The sequence below is a fragment of the Hyperolius riggenbachi genome, chromosome 5, assembly GCF_040937935.1.
Source record: "Hyperolius riggenbachi isolate aHypRig1 chromosome 5, aHypRig1.pri, whole genome shotgun sequence".
Classification (NCBI taxonomy): Eukaryota; Metazoa; Chordata; class Amphibia; order Anura; family Hyperoliidae; genus Hyperolius; species Hyperolius riggenbachi.
In genome coordinates this window covers 404,728,701-404,741,556 of record NC_090650.1, presented here as the reverse complement: position 1 = coordinate 404,741,556, position 12,856 = coordinate 404,728,701, and the positions used below count along the sequence as shown (strand labels likewise).

At 40.1% G+C, this 12,856-nt stretch overlaps 1 protein-coding gene across 1 annotated transcript in view; it reads left to right on the top strand.

Moving 5' to 3' along the window:
- Positions 1-12,856, top strand: part of CSMD3 (CUB and Sushi multiple domains 3) — a 1,539,978-nt gene that overhangs the window by 1,048,478 nt on the left and 478,644 nt on the right. The window contains exons 29-30 of the mRNA XM_068237930.1: positions 5,609-5,800; positions 10,525-10,663. Of these exons, the coding sequence (XP_068094031.1) occupies positions 5,609-5,800; positions 10,525-10,663 (331 nt within the window). The remainder of the gene's footprint in view (positions 1-5,608; positions 5,801-10,524; positions 10,664-12,856) is intronic.

Here is a 12,856-nt window from a genome sequence, read left to right as displayed (position 1 = left end):
AAGAGACTTTTGGAAGCATTTTAAGCCATTTTCAGGTCCCTTCCGGTTTTCTATTCGGATATCCGAATCCGGCCGGATATTGGGTTTGGATACCGCTGAGCGGATCGTTCAGAAACAGCCTTATCAGTCTTCAGACAGACTGTACCCACGCACTACTGTCGGAAGAACGACCGTCCAGCGGGAGGGTCTGACGGACCCGACGTTCTCTGTAGTAGTGCATGTGTACGCACCTATAGAGTTAATGATGCACTGTGAAGGGAAACACCCCTCCCCTCATGGCTGAGTCTGCCTTCAGAACTGTCTTCAGAAAAGTGTGAAAGGGATTAGATAACAGTAAACAGAGATAAGGATTTAGATGAACACACCAACACTTAGCTGCACTTCCCAAACAATTCCTAACTCAATTGAAAATAACATGTCAATCAATAGTGTCCCTTTAACCCACTTAACTACTTGCTGTGACTTAATGTGTGTTCTTGAAGTACGTGTCCCAGACAAATATGGCATAGTCCTTTAGTGTATCCCTAAAGGTCCGTACACACGCCGGACTGCAGGCAACGACGGGTCCGTCATCACCTCCCGCTGGGCGGGCTTTTCAGCGACAGTCCGGCGTGTGTACAGTCTGTCTGCAGACTGATACGGCTGTTTCTGAGCAATCCGACCGGCGGTTTGCTCAGAAACAGCCTTATCAGTCCGCCGACAGACTGTACACACGCCGGACTGTCTGCTGAAAACCCGCCCAGCGGGAGGTGACGACAGGCCCGTCGTTGACTGCAGTCCGGCGTGTGTACGGACCTTAAGTCATCATTAGCCGTTTCTGCACTGCTGTACATATGCAGGATGGGTTGCACTCAAATGGGTAAAGGTTAGGGTTACATTTAAATTAACCTTAGGTTTTTTTCAAAGGTACATTACACTCTATCCATGATGGGGACACTAGATTGTGGTAGGGAAATGAAATTGGGAGAGCCATTGATTAGACTGTGTGCCCCAGTGATTTTATCGGCTATTTTTTTCTGTTCTCTTTAGCACAATTGTAGATTAATTTGCGCTTACACAAAATTTGCCCTAAAATATAGTCGTGGTGTCACTGTGACTCTATGGTAGGTGTAGTAAGCCCTCCTGAAGGGCATATATTGTCCAATCTAAAGTGCTGAAAAAAGGTATTAGAACTATATGAATGCATACTAATAATACTAATAATAATTGCTCGTAAATAATTGTGATTGGACAGACTTGTGAATAAATATGAATATTTTAATAGCCAAACTTGAATGTCAGCATATATCAAACACATTTCTCTGTCTAGCACAGGTATTTGAGATTCAGTATACGGTAATTAGTGTTTAAGCTTAGCTCAATTTACAGCAGGTGTTTATATAAATTACATAGAAATGAATGATTATCGAAACAGGTCCATAAAATCGTTGATAATTGGCTGCACTACCTGGATGTTTTCTCATTATTCTGTGACATATATGTGAAAGAGAGGTTATAATCACTGTCTTGTTAGACAGAATATAAATTAATTTGTCTGACTGTATATCTGATTAACTTCATGTGAAGTCAAGGTGTGAACATATATACTTTTTTTTGCTAATTAGCTTGTGCCATTCAACATGGTTTAAGATGGCCTGATATTTTCTTTAAAAGAAATAAAGAAGTAATGAACTGCATTATGTTGAGCTGAATATATTTATGGTATTCTTGGTATTGACACCTCCTGGGGAAAGTACAAAGTTAGCTTAAAGCAAACCTGAACTGAAAATTAAATGTCAAAATAAAGATACACATGTCATACTTACCTCCTATGTAGTATATTCATCAATCTCTTTCTCCTCTCCGTGTCCTGTTAGTCCACTGTGATGGAATTCTCCGTCATCCATTTTGAAAATGTCAATGACCCTGTAACAGTTTCTTGGTCATCACATTGTTAAACTGTAAAATTGCCCACTTGAACCATAGGGAAACATGAAAATGACCTTGCACATCAGTGGTCCTTTCAGTTATAACTGACAGCAACTGATGTATTGCAGTTATGACAACATTTTATCAGAACTGGAAGGAATCATGGAAGATGAAAAAGAAAATGAAGAAGAAAATAGTTCGCTTTTGAGAGGAACTGAGGGAGAAGTAAATATGTAATATTCATTTGAAGGTGCATCATGTGTTTATTTTAAAGAATTTTAAGGTTCACGTTAAGTTAGCTAGCAATTGATGACATACAATAGAGTTTCTAACCATTATTAGAGCAAGTGCCCCTTTTTTAATAATTGTTTTGACCAAGTACCCCTCATGGTGTTTAGCATAATCTCAATTAAGAGTATTTCATAATTGTTTATTTATGGTTTCCAACAGCCCTTTGTGCTTTTAATTTACTCAAATTTGCTTATATAATAATTCATTATTTTAACTCAAAACAATTTGTAATGGATTGACTATAGTAGGTTCAATTCCTCCAACACCCAAACCATGTTCTAAGAACCTAGGCTATAGACGGGCATCCACTTAGCATTTCAATAGACCTGTTACCATCATTCTTCTGTTAAGCAGGACCATATTTAAGGGTCAAACTGCCAGTGGTGATGACGACCCCCGTATCATGGACAATGTGGGCTGGTATAGCTCAGGGTGTGGAGCCCCACACAGTTTAACCCTCAGAATTCTGGTTATACCAGCCTGCATGGGGACAAGGGGTTAAAGAGGCTTTGGAGGAGGGACCCTACATCATTTAAAAAATATATACTGATTATAACAATAAAAAATAGGGGATCACCAGATGTCCACCCTTCCCCAGGTCAAATTAATATAGGAGTACTGATGTATATAATATGTTCCATAACTTTAGCTAAGCAAGTGCTGGTGGCAGAGAGCAATGTGTGCAGCAGGTGCACAAGTTCTTCAGGGATCTTCAGTCCATATGCTAGAGGATATTAGCATGGGACACTTCTGAGGATATTGGTGTAGGATCATTAATTAAAGTGAACAGGAACTGAGCTTAAATCTACAGTATTTTACTTATGTGGTGTTTCTTCAATCCCCCCCCCCCCCCCCTGTAGTTCGGAATGTCACTCAGAGTCCTTTGAGTTCCCTCTGTTCTCTTGCTGGCAAATTCATTAGATGAATGACCGAAACTTGAGTCACATCGACTGAGCATACGTAGCCCCATCTTGATCGCATTCTGCACATGCACGGTTCTAGAAAGTATGAGCCATGCACGCTTAGAATGCTGACAGAAATAGGAGCAGGATTGAGATGGGCACACACATGCTCAGTCACTATGACTCGCGTTATATAACGGAGCTGCCAGTATTACAAACGGATGGAACCCAGAGGACGCTGAGGGACATTGTGGATTATGGGGGGCTGGAAGAAGCCCCAGGTAAGTAAAATACTGCAGTTTTCAGTGCAGACTCACTTTAAAGCCTTGTTCACATTGCGTTTGGCTGGGTTTTTATCCGGGATTTTCTGTGCTTTTATATTAGCTAGAATCGCGCTACACTTATGATTACAGTCCTACAGTGATAGGCAACCCTTAGAGTCCATACAAAATAATCAGCACAGTCCCTGGTTGTTCACAAGCTTCACAGTTTCAACAGGTGCTTTAACGATCCTACACCTTTACCACACCCTGCAGAGTGGGCACTCACCCTTAGTAAATGACCCTCAATCAAGTGGGTCACACAGCGCCTGCGGGATACTCTAAGGCGATCCCCAGCCTTTAACGATCCTCTGCTCGCTGTCACTGTATACTCCTCACAAGAATTGCACCTCAAAGTAAAAGCACAAGGCTCCCATAGCGTAAAACCATACGGAAAATTTATTAAAAAGTTAAAAATGCACACTCACATGTTTCACAGCATATAAACAGCATAGAGTTTTATTGGGCTCTCCCCCATGCGGTGGCCATCCGGGCTGGCTTTTGCCTCTGCTGGTACTTGCTTCCCACGTCCCAGCACGCCACGGCCTCCACGCTGTGTACTACTTCCTCATTGGTGTCCCCGCCCGACTAGTTTCGTCTTGTCGACTCATCAGGGGCTGCACCAATGAGGATAGAAGCTGCAGTTAAATAGACGCTATGCGTCATATAGTGTACGCCCACACCCGTCCTCCATCCAATCAGCCACCTTGTGACTCACCGGACTCAGACCAATGCGGAAGAAAACACGCATCGTCAGTAAAAGACGCCTGCGTCATGCCGTCAGCACCACCGCCGCTATGCCTCCATACAGCCGCGCTTTAACCGCCGGACGCGGAACGCTGCAGATGGTGCTACGCGTAGACGCTTTAGATTAAGCAACTAGGGAGGTCGCCGCAAATAACCCCACCCCCCACCCACTGAGAGATCGCTGTGGCGCCGCTGTCTGATTACTCCCAAAGCCGGCCTGGATAGCATCGCCGCCTCTGACAACTGCAAAATCGCCATTTCCCAGCTACCTCAGATGGGTTAAACCCACCCCATCTGTGCTTTTGCTCATTTTTTGTGGGTGTTTTTGTAAGTGCTTTTGCAGAGCGCTTCCATCTTTTGATCCGGAAAAAAATCCAGGAAAAATAAATACAATGTATTTTTTTTAAAAAACGCTCATGCAATCACTTGACTAAATGATTTTGTGAGCGTTTTTCCTATACCTTCCATTGATGCAAATCACCTCAAAAATGGCCCGAGCACCGCTTTTCAAAGCGGATCGCAAATGACCCGCTCTGATATGAACTCTCTCATAGAGAATCATTGCACAAGCGCTTTCAGGGCGATTTTGAAAATCCCCCGCACTTGAAATTTTACAAAAACATCTATAATGTGAACAAGGCCTAAAGGTAAATATTTATGGTTAATTAAGAATAGAGGTAGCGCGGTGGTGTAGTGGTTAGTTCTCTCGCCTTGCAGCTCTGGGTCCCCAGTTCGAATCCCAGCCAGGTCAACATCTGCAAGGAGTTTGTATGTTCTCCCTGTGTTTGCTTGGGTTTCCTCTGGGCACTGTTTCCATACCAAAAACATACACTTAAGTTAATTGGCTTCTCTCTAAAACAAATGGCCCTAGACTATGATACATACATTACATGGTACACACATAGACATATGACTATGGTAGGGATTAGATTGTGAGCCCTTTTGAGGGACAGTTAGTGACAAGACAATATACTCTGTACAGCGCTGCATAAAATGTCAGCACTATATAAATACTTAAATAAATAAATATCAAAGGATTTTTTTTACATGGTTAGTAGGTTTTCCTTTCATATTTAACTCTTTTTAGCATGGGTAAGGAAGGACATCAGAGATGGTGATAAGCCCCTAGTCCATGGTACGGACAAGGATTTTGGGGGAGAGGGAGAGGTTTCATCACCCCTCTCTTCCAGAGCCCCACATATCATAAATAAAAATCTTGGATTTTGGAGTTTTAAAAAGGATGTATTGCAAATTACTTACAGGGATAAGGGGCAGCAATTTTCCTTTAAGCTCCTTTAATCCCTTAGGTAGCGCTACAACGAGAAATCTCTATAACCTGTACGGGCAACTGTATCTTGCAGCAGACTTAACTGATTGTAAATCGCTGTTAAATGTTGGCAGCATGATCTTCTCATAGATGTACCCTATGTTCTCCTCTAGGCTCTGTGGCTACCGCCTGCCGGGACCCCGGAGTTCCCATGAACGGCACACGAAATGGTGATGGAAGAGAACCAGGCGATACAGTCCTTTTTCAGTGTGATCCTGGCTATGAGTTACAGGGGGAGGAGAGAATCACCTGCATTCAAGTGGACAACAGATACTTCTGGCAGCCAAGTCCTCCATCCTGCATAGGTACATTGTAATCTCATTAGTAACAAACACCTGCTTATTTAAAGTGGACCTGTCATGTCTCCTGTTTAATGTTTAATCTTTAAAACCAAACTCCAGGAAATAATATATTTTAGGTAGGTTTAGAATCTCATTTGGGTTTTTGTTACTTTGTATAGACTGACACTGAATTCTTACTGTGTTGAGTGTCAAAGTACAGAATACTGTTATCTGAAACAATCTGCAGTAACAACAAAAACAGATACTACTTCCTCATTTACGGAAGAGAGGCACCGGTCCCATCATTGATGGATTAAGTTTAAACAAGAAAAACCTTTTCATTTCTAGACAGGACTTTTAACAAACCTTATTTTCTCCCTTTTGAATTCAGTCTGTTGTCTTATTATTGTTGTCTTATTATTTTTTTCTGTAGGAAGGTGTACTAAGTAGTGTTGTTAGTGCGGACCAGCACTCATGGAGTTTAATCTAGGGATAGATTTTTATGGCTCTGATTTGGTGGTCACCATCAAATGCTAACAAAGAATGTGATCTCAGTAAGCCAGAACCTTAAGATTCTACAATCTCCTCAAACTGATCACCCACCTTCCATGACTTTTGGTCCACAACAGGATCTATGGGACAAAGTTGAAGATATATACTTACATCTCTAGCTATGGTGCCTAGGTCCTTTATATCATATTAAAGTTAGTCCCAGACTTTAATAGCAGTCGGCATTAAATATTTGTAGAAACAATGGACAAGACTAGATGGACACTAAGACAATTGGAATGCCTTATCAGAGTTAACATGCCTTATAAGAGTTATCACGTCTTATCGGAGTTAACACGCCTTATCAGAGTAGCCTAGCAAGTGCTACAAACATATGCCTGCTAATTGGCAATGACGAGAGCTCCACTTGTCCTGCACTGAGCCCCTGCGGGTCCAATCAATTTAAAGGACGTTATCCCCACACTTTGATTGGTCCAATAGGCTGTCTGTCAAGTTTCCTGTCAGGTGATAGGCAGCCTTTTGGACCAATCAAAGTGTGGGGATAATGTCCTTTAAAGCGATTGGACCTGCAGGGGCTCAGGGCAGGACGAGTGGAGTTCTCGTCATTGCCAATTAGCAGGCATACGTTTGTAGCACTGCTATGCTACTCTGATAAGGCTTGTTAACTGTGATAATGTGTGTTAACTGCGATAAGGCATGCTAACTCTGATAATGCGTGTTAACTCTGATAAGGCATGCTATTTGTCTTAGTGAATCAAGCCCAATGGCTAGAGGCACATTTTTATTTTATTTATAGTCCTTTAAATAAAAGCATTTCAACATACATGGTAAGTGCTGGACGCTTTTTTTTTTCTATTGAAAGGACATATTAATGGTATTAGTGTAGTAGCTCCATGGTACTTTCAGCTAAGAAGAGATTTCAGAAGAGTTACTTAAAGGGGAGCTCCAGAGTAAATACTAAAATCCGGCAGCCTGCAAGTAAAACAAAGTTATATTTACCTAAGAAGCCTTGTCCCGCGATGCCGTCCCGAAGTCTCTGCATCACTCAACTTCCAGTGCCTGAATTCTCTAGTGTATTGTGCTACAGGCTGTAAGTGAAGAAGTGTGTCTGTAGAAGATAATGAAATATTTACAAGAACGTGAAAGGTGTACTCACTTTTGTGAGATACTGTATATTCCTGTTCTCTGCACTTCTCATGAAGTAAAATATCTTCCCACATTTTTGAGTGCTGAAAAATGCTATACTCGTGGCCATTCCTGGGTGGGTAAAGACACCTCTTATTCAGCCCTCTTAACAGGAGGAATCTGTAAAGATGCATACACACGTCCAAGTTTACACCTGATTGTTGTTTAAACTGGTTGTTTGAACGACTTGAAGTGCAAACAACAAGTTGTTCTAACATCATGTACACACTGACCAACAAAGTGGCTGATATGCTAAATTACCTAATTTACATGTTGTTAACCAACTTGATAATGGACAACGGACTGTATAGAACAATGGACTACATTAAATGACTGATCAATCGACTTGCTGTTTGAACATCTATAAGTTGGACAAATGACTAGACGTCGTTTGTACACAGGTACGGACCTGACAGTCATTTGAACAACAGTTGGTCCAACGGATCTGCTAAACGGATAAGGCAAACTGGTTTTTATCACTCACTCGACAGCAAATACACACATCCAACTTATCGTTCAAAGTCAAGTTGGATGACAAATTGGTAGAAAAAGTTGGACATGTATACTAACCTTAAAGAGAATCTGTACTCTAAAATTCTTACAAGAAAAAGCATACCATTCTATTCATTATGTTCTCCTGGGCCCCTCTTTGCTGTTTCTGACACTCCCTGCTGCAATCCTAGCTTGTAATTGCCAGTTTTAGGCAGTGTTTACAAACAAAAAACATGGCTGCTAACCAGCATGTGATAGGCTGAGAGAAGCTCAGTCTGTGACTCATACAGAGCCTGGAGGGGGCGTGGAGAGGGTGTGTATAACTTCTACCTATCACAGCAGAGCAGCACATTCCTGACAAAGGAAAGAAGATTAGATTAAATAACGAGATAATACAGCCACTGTGCAACTAAGAAAGGCTGAAGTAAGACAGACCACATTAGAACAGGTATAGGAACTTATAGGATTGAAGAAATAAGGCTGAAAATTTGGTATAGAGTCTCTTTAAGAACTCATAGGGCGTGTCAGGTAAAGCAAGATGTGTGGTCCTCTGACCTGATTGTCTGAGAAGTTGTGCAGGCAGCATTCATACAGCAGAGGACACAGGATGTATACAGAGGTTTGTAAATAATGGTTGCAAAAATCTACAAAAAAAATAACTTCAAGCTACTGAAATTCCTAAAACTGGGAAAAAAAATACTGCTTCTTACTTGTGACATGAATAATCCAAAATATAACACTTTCATAAGGGAAAGGACTCCCCACCAGGTCACACATAGGAACATTGTAAAATATTTTTAGCAGCATTTGTTATTTCAGCCTTCCTAACCATCTCAGAAATTAACTTACATTGACAGAGTTGTCATCACCTCTTATCCTATTGTAGAGCTGCATATACCATTGTGTCATCCTAGCCTGCCGAGACTGACAGAGAGGTACTTCCTCCAACCCCTTGCCCAACTCTTCTTGTTCACTGGTGGTCTTCTTTGACACAGAAATAGTCTACTTTTTTCATTGATTCTAAAGGAATTTGTTGTAATTTCACAGAAAAGTTCACAAGTGCAAGACTTGAGAAAAATTTTTTTTTTTATTTAAGTATCGGTTTTCCTATACAACCTGGTTGAGGCTCACTTCAGATTAAACTTATAAATATTGATGAAAATGTTGATTCCTGATGTGTGCAGATCCATGGGAAATCAGGAGATCTATGACGCAAGTAGGCATATACTAATTCCGAGTAGTGAAATACACAGTGCTGGCAATGGAGCATACGGTAACTCAGAAAAACACAGGAAGAATATATAGTGGACAATGAGCTGCCTGAAAACTGGTCTGGTCAATGGTCATAATAAAACATGACACATGTAAAAAATGCATAGTGTGACCTACTGAAATTAAGCATCTGCATAGAGTAAGAGGGAACAGTAAATGACTGGGCTAGGGAAAGAGACATGGGGCCATATGCAATTAACTTTTTCTCCTGCATTTTCTCCCAGCTGAACTTGTGAACTCAGAATTTGCGATACCTCTGTGTCAGTCCAACTCCCAGGTCTGTGAGCAGGGAGTAAACAAGGATCCTTATCTCATCTAACAACCTCTCACCCCATTAAGATGTTCTGTTTTACTTAAGGCATCTCAATGACATGTATTTATGCATGAAAAAAAATCTGTTTTCCCTTTTGATGTTGCATGTGAATAGCTGTCTGTACCACCAGCCTGCAAACTAACAGGATGTAAGCCTGACGAAGGCTTTAAGGCTGAAAGCTTGCTTATTCTTATTCATTTTTAGTTAGCCAATAAATGGTATCATCCTGGTTTAAAACTTCTTGTTTCTCCTAGGAGTTAGTTTTTTCATCTTTGATTTTGTAATAACTTTTCAGCACATTGCTATGGAAAAAGTACCTAAAAGTAGGCGGAAAAGTAATATCAAAATTATTTTGAGTATCTTTTTGCTTGCTGTTGATTTAAAAGGCATTTAAGTTTAAAAACATCACCTAGGAGAAAACTAATGGAGAAAAGGTGAATTGTATATGGGCCATTGAGTAGATAGGAAGGATCAAATAGATGAGGTTATGAATGATGGACAAAAGAGGATAGAAAAACAAACACACACACACAAATATTAAAAAAAAAATTCTCTTTATCTCTTTTATGTTGGTTGGTTGTCTATGTCATATCTATGCAAATATACAGTTATTAAAATAAAATAAAAATGAGATTAAAAAACTATGACGCAAACTATTTTCTTGACATAGGAGTATTGCAGTGAAGCCTTCAATTACATCAAAATATAACAGTGAGAAATTGCTGCGTTCTTGGGGATAAAAGAAGAAAAAAATAGTTGCATAAAGATTGAAATAAATAAATATATATATATATATATATATATATATATATATATATATATATATATATATATATGATTCCATTATGATTTGTGTGATGATCTAGAATTCTAATAACGCTATAATATTTATGTATAACATGTTTTTTGTTAATTCAAATGTATGATGGTGACATTTGCCCTAAGATGTTCCTCACAATTTCTCCTTTTTATCCAGCGCCATGTGGTGGTAATCTTACAGGATCTGCTGGCTTCATCCTGTCTCCAAATTTCCCCCACCCGTATCCACACAGCAGGGACTGTGATTGGACCATCACTGTCAACCCCGACTACGTGATTTCCTTGGCTTTCATCAGGTGAGTCTTAACTAAAGAATAAGTGACTAAAGGGATAGTTCCTGAGAGAGGTTTCAGTGGTGACCCCTTTCCCTGGTGTATGGTGGCTTTCATAGCTCAACAAGTCTTCAAAGGTGTTGTTTTTAATAGATTTGGTAGATAGTTACATACATAGTAAGGCCTGGTTCACATGTGCTTCTGATTGCATCTCTCCTCATCATTAGGGATCAAATGCACCCTGTGTTGAGATGAATAGCAGTTTTCAACTAAATGGGTTTACCGTTGATTGTTGGCCTATTGTGCGATAGTCACAGTTGATTGCAATGCATGTAGCATACCACGGTGGTTGTGTTCACACCCTTTGATAAGTTAGGAAGAAAAGAACTATGAATCTATGCTTGCAATTAGTCTCTCTCCCAGTATCTGAAACAGGTCATTCAGAAGCTAGATCCTGTGATCTCAAAAAGTAATGAAAAACATTACAGCCCACACCCCTTATATTTATGAAGAAGAAGAAAGAGGATTCCATCTTCTGTTGATATGACAAGACAAACATTTTTTTATACAGAGTCACCACTCACATTTTATAATTTACAAGTTGAAACCAAAACAATGAAATATGATATTTGATTAGTTGCCGGTAGCCTTTGATTCAGTTAGCTCGTTAGCAAGTCACGTGAGTGGCCTAAAATATTTATGGTGGTCAGTGCTGGAATTTTGACCAGCTCAGAAATTAATATTAATTAGCAGACTCAAAAGGTTACTGTCTTGTTGGTGAGTTTCAGGTATTAAGTTCCAATTTCAAATAGCTTTACTCATTTCCTTCTTTTTGTATTTCCATAGCACTGACCTAACCTATCTGTCATTAACATCCTTGTTGTTCTGATTAGTTCTGGGTTCTTAGGATCTAAAATTTATTTGGCTTTTAGATCCTAAAATGCAGAACTAATCACACTCCAGAGAGCCTCTTTTAGTTTAGCCCCCCCCCCAGAGCTTACCTCCCTTGGATCCACTTAGGCACTGATTCCCCTTCCCCCCCCCCCCCACATTCTCTAGATAGTGGGGGTGCATTATTGCTATGGTGAGATTGCTGTCTGTCGTCTTGTGACAGATGCTCATCTGATAGATTGAGAGCCTTGTAGGACATGGAGGAGACTTTTCGGACTCCGAGGAGAAAACCCTTCTGCTTTCCATATTAAGTTGATTCTTGAAACTATATTTATCTTTGACATTTATTTGTTTCAAAACCTTTTTTTGACTGTGTAGAAGCTCCTTGATTAACTTATCCCAGATCCATCACATTTAAAGTACCTAATTACCTAATTAGAAACCCAGACCTTGACCACTTTCTTCACTACAGACTGTCATTGTTATAGGCTGCAGTCTTCTTATAAAATTCAGTCTGTGCTTTCCCCTTAAACAATCGGGATGATTCAATTTAGTCTGGAACCCTTGCTCTGTATACCTCTGCTTCTTGGCTTTTGATAAAAATGGCTTTACAGATTTATTAGATGATATTTTTAGATCTGTGCCTGACGAAAAGGTTAAATTACTGAGGCCCACTGACACCTTAAACAGAGTATATACTGTTAGAGATGAAATAAGATATGGTAGTTCTCTGATATACACCACATTATACAATGCAAATCTAATGAAACAGACCAGCTTCATATTTGTTGGCTTAATCAACACACAAATAAAAGAAAAAAAAATCGTCTGTAGGAAGGTAAAATTAGGTTTGAAGAAAGAAAAAACTACAAGTGTGCCGGCTATGCCTAGGAAGCTTGTGGATTGCTGTTTAACCACAGACTTAGTCTATTTCCAGCACTCCCAGCTGAATGTGTAATGCCTCGCTAACTGCTTCTATATTTCATATGCATTTCTTATCCTTTATCATCACATTGCTAACTGGTGATGGACAGGAGAGAAAAGAAAGCTAATTAATAGGATACATCTGCTTATCATTAAATAATTAGGAGTTGCAGTGTGGATGGAAGCATTCTTCCACCTGTTATGGCTGGAGATCCTCCATTTAATGATCCCACTTGCTGGATTACATTGTTGGATGCAGCAGTGGGAGAGGCGGAGATGTTTTGGATCAAAGGGTCAACCCTACAGAGTAAATCCACCTACGTGCTGTAAAACATGTTTAACGTTCATCTCCGGGCAGGTCTACAAAATATAAAATCTAATAGTTTAGTAATCAAAGTACTG